This window comes from Stenella coeruleoalba (genome assembly GCF_951394435.1).
Source record: "Stenella coeruleoalba genome assembly, chromosome: 3".
Taxonomy (NCBI): domain Eukaryota; kingdom Metazoa; phylum Chordata; class Mammalia; order Artiodactyla; family Delphinidae; genus Stenella; species Stenella coeruleoalba.
This window is the reverse complement of record NC_137148.1, coordinates 137,476,414-137,491,264: the sequence shown is the minus strand read 5'-3', so window position 1 is coordinate 137,491,264 and position 14,851 is coordinate 137,476,414. Positions and strand designations below refer to the sequence as shown.

Below are 14,851 nucleotides of genomic sequence, written 5' to 3'. Positions count from 1 at the left end.
TTGCTTGATTTGTGTATAATGAAGAATGCTTGCATTCCTGGGATAAACCCCACTTGATCATGGTGTATGATCCTTTTAATGTGCTGTGGGATTCTGTTTGCTAGTATTTTGTTGAGGATTTTTACATCAATGTTCATCAGTGATATTGGCCTGTAGTTTTCTTTCTTTGTGACATCTTTGTCTTGTTTTGGTATCAGGGTGATGGTGGCCTCATAAAGTGAGTTTGGGAGTGTTTCTCCCTCTGCTATCTTTTCGAAGAGTTTGAGAAGGATAGGTGTTAGCTCTTCTCTAAATGTTTGATAGAATTCGACTGTGAAGCCATCTGGTCCTGGGCTTCCATTTGTTGGAAGATTTTTAGTCACAGTCTCAATTTCAGTGCTTGTGATTCGTCTGTTTCTATTTTCTATTTCTTCCTGGTTCAGTCTCAGAAGGTTGTGCTTTTCTAAGAATTTGTCCATTTCTTCCAGGTTGTCCATTTTATTGGAATATAGTTGCTTGTAGTAATCTCTCATGATCCTTTGTATTTCTGCAGTGTCAGTTGTTACTTCTCCTTTTTCATTTCTAATTTTGTTGATTTGAGTCCTCACCCTCTTTTTCTTGATGAGTCTGGCTAATGGTTTATCAATTTTGTTTGTCTCCTCAAAGAACCAGCTTTTAGTTTTATTGATCTTTGCTATTGTTTTCTTTGTTTCTATTTCATTTATTTCTGCTCTGATTTTATGATTTCTTCCCTTCTACTAACTTTGGGTTTTGTTTGTTCTTTCCCTTGTACCTTTAGGTGTAAGGTTAGGTTGTTTATTTGAGATGTTTCTTGTTTCTTGAGGTAGGATTGTATTTCTATAAACTTCCTTCTTTGAACTGTTTTTGCTGCATCCCATAGATTTGGGGTTTTCGTGTTTTCATTGTCTTTTGTTTCTATGTATTTTTTTATTTCCTCTTTGAGTTCTTCAGTGATCTCTTGGTTATTTAGTAGTGTATTGTTTAGCTTTTATGTGTTTGTATATTTACTGATTTTTTTCTCTCATGGGTATCTAGTCTCATTGCGTTGTGGTCGAAAAGATACTTGATACGATTTCAATTTTCTTAAATTTACCAAGGCTTGATATGTGACCCATGATATGATCTATCCTGGAGAATGTTCCATGAGCACTTGAGAAGAAAGTGGATTCTGTTATTTTTGTATGGAATGTCCTATAAATATCAATTAAGTCCATCTTGTTTAATGTATCATTTAAATCTTGTGTTTTCTTATTTATTTTAATTTTGGATGATGTGCATTGGTGAAAGTGGGGTGTTAAAGTCCCCTTCTGTGAATGTGTTACTGTCAATTTCCCCTTTTATGGCTGTTCGCATTTGCCTATGTATTGAGGTGCTCCTATGTTGGGTGCATAAATATTTACAATTGTTATATCTTCTTCTTAGATTGATCCCTTGATCATTATGTAGTGTCATTCTTTGTCTCTTGTAATAGTCTTTATTTTAAAGTCTATTTTGTCTGATACAAGAATTGCTACTCCAGCTTTATTTTGATTTCCATTTGCGTGGAATATCTTTTTCCATCCCCTCACTTTCAGTCTGTATGTGTCCCTAGGTCTGAAGTGGGTCTCTTGTAGACAGCATATATACAGGTGTTGTTTTTGTATCCGTTCAGCCAGTCTATGTCTTTTGGTTGGAGCATTTAATCCATTTACATTTAAGGTAGTTATTGATATGTATGTTCCTATTACCATTTTCTTAATTGTTTTGGGTTTGTTATTGTAGATATTTCCTTCTCCTGTGTTTCCTGTCTAGGGAAGTTCCTTTAGCATTTGTTGTAAAGCTGGTTTTGTGGTGCTGAATTCTCTTAGCTTTTGCTTGTCTGTAAAGGTTTTAATTTCTCCGTCAAATCCGAAGGAGATTCTTGCTGGGTAGAGTAGTATTGGTTGTAGGTTTTTCCCTTTCATCACTTTAAATATGTCCTGCCACTCCTTCTGGCTTGTAGGGTTTCTGCTGAAAGATCAGCTGTTAACCTCATGAGGCTTCCCTTGTATATTATTTGTTGTTTTTCCCTTGCTGCTTTTAATATTTTTTCTTTGTACTTAATTTCTGATAGTTTGATTAATATGTGTCTTGGCATGTTTCTCCTTGAATTTATCTGGAATAGGACTCTCAGCGCTTCCTGGACAGGATTAACTATTTCTTTTCCCATATTAGGGAAGTTTTCAACTATAATCTCTTCAAATATTTTCTCAGTCCCTTTCTTTTTCTCTTCGTCCTCTAGGACCCCTGTATTTTGAATATTGGTGTGTTTAATGTTGTCCCAGTGGTTTCTGAGACTGTCCTCAATTCTTTTCATTCTTTTTTCTTTATTCTGATCTGCAGTAGTTATTTCCACTATTTTATCTTCCAGGTCACTTATCCGTTCTTCTGCCTCAGTTATTCTGTTATTGATTCCTTCTAGAGAATTTTTAATTTCATGTATTGTGTTGTTCATCATTGTTTATTTGCTCTTTACTTCTTCTAGGTCCTTGTTAAACGTTTCTTGTATTTTCTGCAGTCTATTTCCAAGATTTTGGATCATCTTTAGTATCATTACTCTGAATTCTTTTTCAGGTAGACTGCCTATTTCCTCTTCATTTGTTTGGTCTGGTGGGTTTTTACCTTACTCCTTCATCTGCTGTGTGTTTCTCTGTCTTCTCATTTTGCTTATCTTAGTGTGTTTGGGGTCTCCTTTTCACAGGCTGCAGGTTCTTAGTTCCCGTTGTTTTTGGTGTCTGCCCCCGGTATCTAAGGTAGGTTCAGTGGGTTGTGTAGGCTTCCTGGTGGAGGAGACTGGTGCCTGTGTTCTGGTGGATAAGGCTGGATCTTGTCTTTCTGGTGGGCAGGACCGCATCCGGTGATGTGTTTTGGGGTGTCTCTGACCTTATTATGATTTTAGGCAGCCTCTCTGCTAATGGATGGGGTTGTGTTCCTGTCTTGCTAGGTGTTTGGCATAGGGTGTCCAGCACTGTAGCTTGCTGGTCATTGAGTGGATCTGGGTCTTAGTATTGAGATGGAGATCTCTGGGAGAGCTTTAGCCATTTGATATTACGTGGAGCCAGGAGGTCTTTGGTGGACCAATGTCCTGATCTCAGCTCTCCCACCTCAGAGACACAGTCCTGACACCCGGCTGGAGCACAAAGACCCTTTTGGGAAGTCTGCGGTCTTCTGCCAGCATTCAATAGGTGTTCTGTAGGAGTTGTTCCACGCATAGATGTATTTCTGATGTATTTGTGGGGAGGAAGGTGATCTGCATGTCTTTCTCCTCTGCCATCTTGAAGACCTCTCCTTACCTACTGTTTTTAGTTCTAGTTTTATCATGAATTCATCTGTAGTTAGTCTTCTATTTTGAGCACAATTCAATAATTCATCCTCTAATGCTATTTCATACCTAGTTCAGTTTAATTTTTTAGGTAGTTGTAATTAAGACTGTAAATTCTTTAAAGGGGGGTGTCATGCTTTCCATTTATCTGTGTGCTCTAAGTAGAAATCATGAAAATGATACTCGCAACAATCTATTATACCTTTACGTCATTACAGCCGTCCTCTAGGGTTGGATTATTATACCATTTAATAAATGAAGAAGCTGAAACTCACATAGGTGATAGTTGCAGAGCCACAATTCAAATTTAGATCATGTCACTGCAAATCCAGTTCTCTTAACCACTATGATAAATTTCTAAACTACATATCATAGTGCCTTGTGTAATAATCACCATTAAAGGCTTATTATTTTGAAAGTCTTGTTTGGTTCTTCTCCTTTCCAGATGGACCCCCATGAGAACATATTACTGAGCACTCTTGAGATAAAAAATGAAATGGCCACTTCCGAGGCTGTGCTGGGACTTGGAGACCCCAGGAGCACAATGCTGGCCTGCGATGCCTCCAGCATCCAGTATCGGAAAGCCGGGTTACCCAGGCATAGTTTTGGCCGAAATGCCCTGGAACGGCACGTGGCACAGAAGAAAAGCCGCCTGCGGAGACGCGCCTCCCAACTGAAAATCACCATCCCCGACTTGACTGATGTGAATGCCATAGATCGGTGGTCCCGCATATTCTTCCCAGTGGTTTTTTCCTTCTTCAACATCGTCTATTGGCTTTACTATGTGAACTAAAACATAGCCTCCCATGGGAAGCAAGGACTAGATCCCTCCTCAAACCAGTTGTACAGCCTGACGTAGAACTTGGAAAACACATCACTCCAGGACAAAAGTGATGCTAAAATACCTTAGTTGCTGGCCTATCCTGTGGTCCATTTCATACCATTTGGGTTGCTTCTGCTAAGTCATGAATACACTAAGGTCCCTGTGGTTTTCCAGTTAAAATGCAAGTGATTTGTACACATGCTGGCAAAACTGAGTCTGAGTGTCCCACTTTTTCTGCTTAGTACACAGCCTATATGGAGGGCAGTAATTTAGAAGATATTCTAGAAGGGTCAATAGCGTCATCAGTCATTTCGCAGAGAAGCGGTCGTACCCAGATACCCCCCGTCTTCCTTCCTAAGGTTGGCATCCGGTCTGCTGTGCCACGCAAACATGCTAACTGAAGATGGTCTATGCCTGTCTTATTAAGGTGATAATGGTGCCATGGGAAGTTGATTCCCACTGGATTGTAGAAGGTTCTCATGTAGTTCAAACAGGATAGGGAGAGTCAAGACAGAGACTCAGGAAACCAGTTTGGCCAGGCTCTGTTTGCTTGAGCATAAGAATCAACTCCAACATATTCTACTTTGACATTTAGAGAAGGGGAGACTTCTGAACGTTTTCATGCATGGGGGCCAAAGAAATTTTTCTAAGAGGCTATTTCCGAGGTCGTTAAACTAAGAGTTAATAACCCAGAGCAGAGTGGAAAATCCAGAAACAGCTGTTGTAACAAAATTAAAGCAAGTGAGCAGCATGACCCTTATCAGCCCCTTGTAGCATCTGGTCCACACATACTGTGTTCAGTGGCGAAAGGTAGAGTGAGAGAGATTTTTTTCCTCCAACCTCACAAGCTTTTGACAGCATACCTAGAGAGGTTTTTATAGTTTATCTAATAAAAAGACACCCCCCAAATAGAAAAGATAGTGGAATTAGAATCATCTTAGGTTACGCTGGGAGTCATTCCAATATATGAATATAAAGCACAGACAGAGCTAGCAAACAGGATGCTTTTCTCAGACAGTGTCAGCTGTCTCTACAACATTTTCCTACAGTTTATTTCTGAATTTAGGTTATTTCAAAGGAAGGATTTGTTTATTTCTTTAGAGGATTAATGGTCTTTTCTAACTTTTCTTGCTTCTGAAATTCTGATTATATTCTTAAGAGACAGACAAAGTAAGGCTTTGGAGAGATTTTGAGAGAACTATGTTTCCTTATGTGCAGTGAAGTTCACCTTTGTATCTTTCATAGCAAACAGTACTTCAAAGATTATGTGCACAAGTAGGGTTACTTTGTAGTTTTGCTGGGTTTGATTTTTTTAAGGGTGATTTCATTGTGTATGTTGCAATCTGCCTAATCAAAGAAAATAGGAGAAGTCATGGAAAACAGAATAACATTAACATGGTGAATGTTATGAGCCTCAGTTGATACTGTAGAAAAATATATAACATAATCAGGCAGGCACGAGGTACTGTTTTTATTCAATTTTTAAATTATGTCATTGTGCTTCTTTCTATACTAATTGGATATATGCATTCATATGTTGGACAGGCAAGAGAATAAGCTAATATATTTTATTCTGTCAATGTGCGCTTCATATTTTGCCTTTCTTGGAGAAAATAGTGAATTGCTCATTTTTCCTTAGAGTTTGATTTGACTGAACTTTTTCTTGGAGGGTGACTTTGCTATTTCTATTTAAAAAATAAACACTTCTTTTCAGAGTAACATCCCTAATTGTGCATAGTAGCCAAGGCCAGTATCTGCCTGTGGATAAAATGTATGTTTTCTTTCCCTGATGATTCAGCAGCTTCAAATATGATGGAGTCTTGCTGCCCTTCTATTCCCACTATTAGAGAAAAAAAAAGGTTTAACATCCAGCTTTCTGAATTTGCCCCCCCAAATGGGATGATATTTTTTTTCACCAGCATAGGGAACTCTGGCCCTTATTTTTTTGATTATATACTTGAACACCTCTGAGTATGATCTTTGGGCAGAATCCAACCTTCATGCTGCCCCTGGGCTCAGAGCAGAGATTCCTCAAGTTTCTCCGGGGACACACTTTCCCCTGGGCAATCATTTTGGGACATCACGCTAATAAAAGTGCCTGCCCCTTGTCACTAGGGCTTAAAGTTTGAGTAGCATATATCAGGAAGGAGCATATTGATAACTCAGGTGTACAACTCCAAAATGCCATTCTGGAAAGGTTTTTCTAGAGACAACTCAGAGCTCCAACCTAAAAATGGGCTCTTAATTGCAATTATCATAAAAGCCATAAAAATCCTTCATATTGTCATTTATGGTTACAACAAAATTTTGATGTCCAGGGAAGTCAACAGAGAAATCTAGATCAAAGTGGACAGAAGCAGCTTTGCAACATGAGCCTCAAAAGCATATGACCAGGGATTCATTTCCGCCTGCAGAGATAAGAAAAATCTAGGGAAAAGGAGAAGATGGGACCTTGAAACAGAAGCCCTAGAGCGAAATCCATATATTGGCATTCAGTAACCATGTAGGTAGAAAAAACTGCCTCATCCTGCCCAGAGATAACAGTAGATATAGAATTTATTCTTAAAGTGTATATTTATTGTGTTTGAATTGGATTTTAGTCACCAAATTGGGGGAGGGCCAGGGAGGGGTGCTAGATCTTTAAGTCTTCAAAAAGACCGGTCAGCTTGACATCCAGTGTTTAAATTTAAGGACCACAAAAGTATGTTTTGGCAATTCTGATTTGGTATTACTATCAGTTTATATATATATGTATAGTTTTTCTTTTGGTAATAAAATAGCCAGATAGCCAGCAATTAAGGTGTTTTTCATCTTTGTGAAATTCATAGGCAAATTCTGACTCTCAAATGCACAGTCTAAATGCAATCTTTGATCTCAATCTGTATATATATTGTACATGACTGCTAGTAGGTATGAAATGCATTTTCAGAACTGAAAACTCATGCAACATAATCATGTGTTTGCATAAGGAATGTTACAATTCTTTCTACTGCAATTCAGTAACGGGAAAAGACTTAAGCAGTGCCATCTAGACCTTTTCTCATTTCTTCAAAAGCAGTGCTAAGTGGAAAAAAAAATAATAATAATAAAAATGGTTTAGGAACCAAAAGACTTTACATTCTAGCATTAGGAACACAAAAAATCTGTCAGCTTACAAAAGCACAATGCATAGAGAAAGTTCAGTGGAATGCGTAATGAGGAAATGAGTCACGTTTATTTTAAGCAAGACCCGCATTAAATTGGCAACTAAGACAAATTTCCATTTTCTATAGGTAACTGTTGTCCAATTTGATGAGTAAAGTCATACTCGATAACAAAAACAGCCAACAAGCAGGTCTACAACATATCTACATGTATATATGTGTATATATAGATCCATGTAAACATACATACATATATATGCATTCATACGTTGGAAAACAAAAGGAATAAGCTAATATGTTTATTTCCTTCATTAAATCAGTGTATGAATATTTTTTATTTGGCAACTGACAAATCAACATATTGAAACAAGTAATACAGGGTACTGAGCATTTCTCTATCAGCGAATCAATGCCTACAGTTCTTATGAACCACTGCACAGTTTGACACTACAATAGTACTGTACCTCAGAACATAGAAATTAACTAGTTTTCACATTGCTTGTCTCTTCTCTTTTTCAAGGAAACAAATAACATTGTCCATTGGTGATTTAAAAAGAAAAATGTCTTAAGAAAACACAAAATGATAAAAGAAAAAAAAAATTCCTCCTAGGAGGAGGAAAAAAAATAACTAAATCCCACCATGTTGGTTAGGGCAGATATTCTCAACTGTAGCAATCATGCCATTTTGCTGAGTATACAGAGTCCATGTAATGTGAGCAACCATAACTTTCACTGAACGTGTGTAAATATTAAAACAGATTTCTTAAATATTTTTAACTTCTAATTTGTATTTTATGGTAAGGCAACATGCTAATTCTGTTTATGGCTTAAGTTGATGTGTTATTATGTAAATAATTAAACATGCTGTAAATGAATAGTCGATAGATACAAATAATTGTTTAGGTTTTTTTCCCTTAATTTTTATTTATTTTTTTACTAAGTACAGTTGCTGCAGCCCCAGCAGAGAAATTTAAATACCCTTTTGCATAAATGGTTTGGGATCCCAGACAGAAGGGTTTCAATTTGCTATCACACAGACACACACACAGACACACACACACACACACACACATTCAAACACACGTACGCTTTTACTTGCCCGCTCAGTCATTCCCACTCCTGCCCCCTCTATGGGAAATGCTATAGTGTTTATGTAGTCGATGAAACAACCAAGAGATAGCCTTAGAAATGTCAACTGGGAAAAGCAGAAATGATCATTGATTACTTGATAGAATTTTTTATATGTAAGAGTTTAAGAAATCAAAGATCATAACTTAAATCTCAATTTTCAAAGAGTAAAGGTTTATATTGATGGCACTTCAGGAAATAAAAATGCTTTTTATTCATACCTGCTCCAGAAATGTGTTACACATAATACATAGAGAAGACCTTTTTTTTAATAATAGCATTTTGTCCTTAGGTAGTATTGTTCCTTTTAACCAAAGACTCCAGAATTATTAAAAATAAAAAAGAAATCGAAAAAGAAAAAATGAGGGAAAGTGGGAAAAAAAGACACTGCTTCACACCAAAGGTTTAAAAAATATTTTCCAAATACACTAGGAACATTGTAAAAAGTAGTAAGGAGCCAACAGAATGCTAATTAAGACACCACACTAAAGAAGTCATTTAAGAAAAAAAACCACTTAAATATCTATTAGTTATTTGCAAATTGAAGTAAAACATTTCTGTAAATCCATAGATGAATGCAAAACGCTGACATCGGGTTTTAATTTGCTTTGAGAATTTGTTTTGTGAAAAAGGTAAATGCGATCCAAACTGAAGAACAAATCTTTGTGTTTTTTTAACTTTAAAACCAAATGTCTCTTTCCTGTCACACGTCATTATTCTGATGCCCATATGTGTGTCCTGGCACCATCTGAAGCAAGTTGACAGTTTCATCAGCTTGTATCTTTCTCTTTTTAGTTCAATAATTTGAGTTCAGTGTTCATTTTAAACATATTAATTCAAAGTTGAAAATAATTTAAATTCCATAACATTTTAAAGTTTTTATTTGCATGGGTGTTTAAATAGTTCTGTTATGAATATTGTCCCTGCACAGTTCTGAATTGTCCTTTTATAAAAAGTGATATTCTAGTTTCTTCACAATGTAGTGATTATCAGCCTTACTAATTACCTTGTAGCCTTTCTTAATATGCACATAATGCACATTTTCCAATGGCTAGAAAATGCAAAACACAAGTGGATATCATTGCATCTATTTTCATGTCTTTCTAAAAAACAGGATTACTACAATCTCTGGGATACATGAGATAGTAACAAATGAGGATTATAAATGAGTAGCACATAAGAATTATTTTCTTGGATTTAAACATTACAGCCACTTTCAGCATGTAAATATATAATAATGTTGGCTAGTGTGTAATTCTTGAACTAAGAAGTATAAATAAAACTTAAAACGATGTGTGTATAAGTGGTTTCATTGAGTTCAGAATTTTTTTTGATCTATGAATATGAGTTAGAATGTAGAATTATAACTTCTAAAAAGCAATAAAAATTTGGGAACTTGGGATGGGCTCTAGGGCAGACTTGAGTTTGAGCTCTGATTTGTCACATATTAGGTGTATGATTGTGTAGCTATCTAATCCATCCGCCTCTCATTTTTCTTATCTGAAGAAAAAAATATAATTGTGCCTCCTTCATAGAGCTGCTGTATAGTTGAAATGAAATAACCCATAAGAAGTCCTTAGCATGGTACAAACACGTTAAGTGGTTTGTAAACAGTAGATGACAGTAGATAATAGCAACAACAGTAGTATTGTTGCTTTTATTAATTATAATCGTTACTAGAAGATTCAGCATGTTTTATCACGAATTCTATCATGATACCTAAAACGTCATAGTAATTATTAAATGTTCTCTTAGGTTATATACTTATGGGTAATTAATTAAGAACTTGGCTTCAATCATGAAAATCATATGACAAACCTGTCATTCATTTAACATTCTACATATATTCTCTGAAGACGTTACACTAAATACTTTGAGAATTGAATACTTACTTAATCCTTACCACATTCCTAAGAGTAGCAGAAATTCAAGATCGGAAGGAATAAGTACCTTGCCCGTGAGAGTAGAAGAACTTGGATTCCTACCCAGCCTGGACTCACCCGCAATTCCTTGCAAATTCTTTCCACCTCATCATTAAAAGTGGGTGACCAGGCATGTTCAGTTCTCATTCATTTTGGTCATTTCCCAAGAAACATTTGCTGAGAGCCTGCCATCTGCCAGACCTTGTAATGCTACTAGAAAATTAATGCTTAGGCTCACAAGGTCCCTACCCTCTTGGATTATATGGAAGCTCTCAAATGCATGGGAAGTCTCCTGAGACCAGCGAATTAGCTGAGGACAAGCCTAGTGTCTCTCACTCTTATTGACTTTCGAATGTCCAAATAGCACCTCATAGACTCTGTCCACCTGAGCAAGGCCGACTGTCAGGGCAAAATTGTCCAATGAAGTCATGATTAAAAGGAGCTATAGCTACCAAGGAATGACACTACTGAAAATAACTCACCTATAGTGAAGACCCAGTTCCTGCCAGCTTACACTGCAAATTGCACATCGTATCATCTAGAAATGTACAGTTCTTCCATTTGCATTTGCTATCCTTCATGCTAACTTTCTACATTTCTGTCCAGCAGAGAGAACACATGTATGCTCAAATCCATGAACACGTTCACATAACTGGTGGTGCATGCGTGCATGTGTGTGCGTGTGTGTTCATGAGCCTGTGTGGGCGGGGTATGCTGAGAGGGCCAATAGGAAATGGTACTGTAGGTGGGGTCATGGTCTATTACTTACCTTGGGAGGAGAACATTCCCAGATATTTCCCCCCAAAAAAGCTAATCAATTGGCAATGAGAAAATTCCCCCACTCATATTCTAACTACTATAATATCCTAAAGTGGAACTACCCTTGCTCTCTTCTGAAACTTGTTCTAATTATGAAATATCATATGACATTTCCCATACAGAGTCTTTTTCTAAACCTTTAGATCCACCTCCCAGAATAATACCAGTTTAGAGAGAAAAATTCTCAGGGATGGCAGGAGACACAATCAGTCCACAGTCCTTGATTTCCTAAAGCAGACAGCAACAAAATAAACACATTCTTGTCTCTTCAAATCTCTGTATCAGAGCATTAGCCAAATGTGCACATTACCCACTACAGCATCACCCCACCACATGGCCTAGAACCAAGGAGTGATCATGGGATGACAAGTTGCAGACAAGCCCCAAACGATTAGGCTTCTTAGATGGTCTTCTTATCAATATGTTGATTTGTGCATGTTCTGATCTTTCCTTTTGTTTCAGGTAGCCAACTAGGTTATTAGTATTTATATATATATCTATCTTTTCATTTCAGAGATTTGTATTGGATAGAAATGAGACACTGCTGGAAGATACTCAGAGATGATGCTTAGCGCCCCACAAGTACTGAGGCACATGAGTGTCTTTCAGGGTAAGGAGAGAGGGAGGGATGCTTTCTCTGAGACTGGGAAGGAGAAAAGCAGCAGGTTCCAGGCAAGTGGAGACCTGCATACCATTCAGCGGTAGTGACCTGGGGAAATGGCAGACCTCGGAGCAGATGGCACGATGAAGCTTAGGAAGCCAGCCCGTGGCACTGGCCCAGGTGTGCCGCTAGAGTGGCAGTCTTTGACCCATGAAAGAATCAAACAGGCTGGAACATGGAGTAGGAAAGAAATGTGGGGTTTCTTTCCTCTACAGCTTCATTTAAGGTGTTAGATTCATCACTGCACTCCCATCTGTGACCTAGTAGGTCCTTGGTCACTCCACCTCGGAAAGTGCTGAGACTCAAAAGCATGAATTTGATATTGGATCAGTCATACAGTATTTCTAGTAATAGATGTCCAAAGTGGGTGGGGAATAATTGGTTCCAGTTCTGAAGGTCAAAAGGCTAATGAGATACAAAATTTAGTTAAAGGATTGATATATCTTATGTCTTGGAAGCTCAAATGTGGACACAGGGCTTAATGAAATTGTAGACAAATAACACAGGCCTGGTGTAATACATAGGGAGTGGTGGGGACTGTGGGTAACTGGGGAGAAACAAGCTCTATCTAAAGAGGCGGTCACTACTGAGCACCATCCAGTTGTCGTCTTGAGGAATTGCAAGCCCAGTGATGCCAGATTAATCTAAGAATGCAAGAAGCCCCCACGGCACTGAGTCTTTTACTTTATGAGCAGGTACAGTAAGGCCAGAGAGACACAGAAACTTTCATCTTTCTTGTGCCAAAAATCCATGCTGAGGTTTTAGAGTCGTAATCCTCAAACCGAGATTGAGGAAGGAGCATATGACAAGCTCCATGAGAGTGTGTGTAGAGTGAACAAGCTTCTATGCCATTATAGTTGTGGAATGATCAGTTTTCTTCCCTTTCCTGGAAGCTGACACCTTATAAATGTAAGAAAGTAAAATACTTCCGTGTACTCTCAAAACAAAAAATAGAGAAACTTTTTTAGTAGAAATAGGTACAGAAAATTGCCAGCAGAAGTTTTCACAATGTAAACAGTCTGGTTGGCTTTTAGATCACTCACTCGGAGGGCTTTTGTCTCTCTCCTACCGGTAGAGCAGAAGCCCCTTACTCTCCTACAACACCTCCTGGGCCCACTCAGCAGGCACATGGCCCTGACGGAGAATAAGACAGAGCCACCAGAGCAAGGATTTGGGAGAGGAGCAAAGAATCCTGAAGGGGCAAAGAACTGCTGGGAGAGCACCCAAGGGAGAAAAGGGAGGCGAGGGTGGAGGCTCTGGGGCACTTTGTCACTGATGGGGTGGAGGGGGGTCATGAGCCCTAAGATTCTCCACTATGTCAACTCTGGGGATGAAGCAAGGGCACAAATTCAGTGGGCAAGGGAAGCTACCCACACATTTCCACCTCCCCAAAGACCCTGTGTAGACTGGAATTTAGTGAATGAACCTGAAAGTGAAGAACTAATAAAAGGTCCCGCTTTCCACCGCTCTCCTCTCCGCAACGCCCCCCGCGGTGAGGCGTTGGTGATCCCTCAGCACCCCGAGTCCTGCTGACCCGTCCTCCTTCGGCTAGAAACCCTCCTCCTGGTACCGTGTGGGAGGTGTGGGGCCTCTGAGCGGAGCGGCGAGTCCGCCGGCCCCGGTCTCTTTCCCTGGTGGTGCCGGCTTCTTCCGTAGGACGATATGTTCAAGAGAATGGCAGAATCTGGGCCTGACTCCGGCGGGAGAGTGAAGGGGGTTACTACCGTTAAACCAATCATTTATGGTAATGTTGCTCGATATTTTGGAAAGAAAAGAGGATGGGCACACCCATCCGTGGACAGTATATGTAAAACCATATCGAAATGAGGATATGTCAGCATATGTGAAGAAAATCCAATTTAAATTACATGAAAGCTATGGCAGTCCTTTAAGAGTTGTTACTAAGCCTCCCTATGGAATTACTGAAGCAGGCTGGGGTGAATTCGAAATAGTCATCAAAGTATTTTTCATTGATCCTAATGAAAGACCTGTAACCCTATATCATTTATTAAAGCTATTTCAATCAGACACCAATGCAATGCTGGGAAAAAAGACAGTGGTTTCAGAGCTCTATGATGAAATGATATTTCAAGACGCAATCAGCGATGATACAACAATTATTAACATCTCGTCAGCTTACCTTAGGATCCTATAAGCATGAAACAGAATTTGCAGAACTTGAAGTGAAGACCAGAGAAAAATTAGAAGCTGCGGGAAAAAAAAAAAGCTTTGAAATTGCAGAGCTTAAGGAGAGATTAAAAGCAAGTCGTGAAACTATAAATTGTTTAAAAAATGAAATCAGGAAACTCGAAGAAGATGATGAGACAAAAGAAATATAAACGGGTCTGAAGAGAACTCGATAGTAAGTGAAACTAAAATAAGGTGGAGTTTAAAGGAGAGATGGACTACAAATGCTGCAATGTTTCTTAGAGGAACTGCACGTATAGTTGTCAACCATAGATTTCTCAACAATGGGGTCAAATCTTTAATGTGAAATATATGTGTATAATGCTGTATAGGCATTTTATCAACCCATTTCAGGGTAGTTCTGTGATATTAAGCACAATTTTAAAACATTTTTATTACATTGTATGTATAGCTTATCCTTTTGACAGACATCAAAATTTCATTATAAAGTATAATTTGTACAAATTTTGTACTTCCCTAGTTAGAATTTGTGGTAAAATTAATGTGTATATTTAATTTCTTAAGTTCTTACCTGCCCCCATCCCAACTCTTTTGTATCTGATGTGCCCAGTGCCCAATAAGCACAATAAATGTAGTTTACAGATGATTAAAAAAAAAAGAACTAATAAAAGAAAGTATCCAGAAATTTCTGAGATGAAGCTGCAGCAGTTGGAGAGGGGAAATGCAAAGAAGAAATTTCATCCTAATCACAATAATAAGATGTATTATTATTGGTTGATAAACAAAAGAGTTTGAAAATCACTAATCCATAGTGATGAGCAGAAGAACCTGCTCCCACCTTGGTGTCCTGGGAAAGGAGAGAAGGAG

At 38.2% G+C, this 14,851-nt stretch overlaps 1 protein-coding gene and 1 pseudogene across 9 annotated transcripts in view; both read left to right on the top strand.

The window, feature by feature from the left end:
* Positions 1-6,757, top strand: part of GABRB2 (gamma-aminobutyric acid type A receptor subunit beta2) — a 556,114-nt gene extending 549,357 nt beyond the window's left edge. For all 8 annotated transcript variants that reach the window (XM_079918416.1, XM_079918420.1, XM_079918417.1 and 5 more), the window contains one exon: positions 3,786-6,757. In XM_079918416.1, the coding sequence (XP_079774542.1) occupies positions 3,786-4,133 (348 nt within the window). In that variant the 3' untranslated portion in view covers positions 4,134-6,757. The remainder of the gene's footprint in view (positions 1-3,785) is intronic.
* A 6,741-nt stretch (positions 6,758-13,498) lies between these two features.
* On the top strand, positions 13,499-14,550 carry LOC307184220 (YEATS domain-containing protein 4-like; annotated as a pseudogene). Its single transcript has one exon. The product of its transcript is annotated as a YEATS domain-containing protein 4-like (transcript).
* The last annotated feature ends 301 nt before the right edge of the window (positions 14,551-14,851 follow it).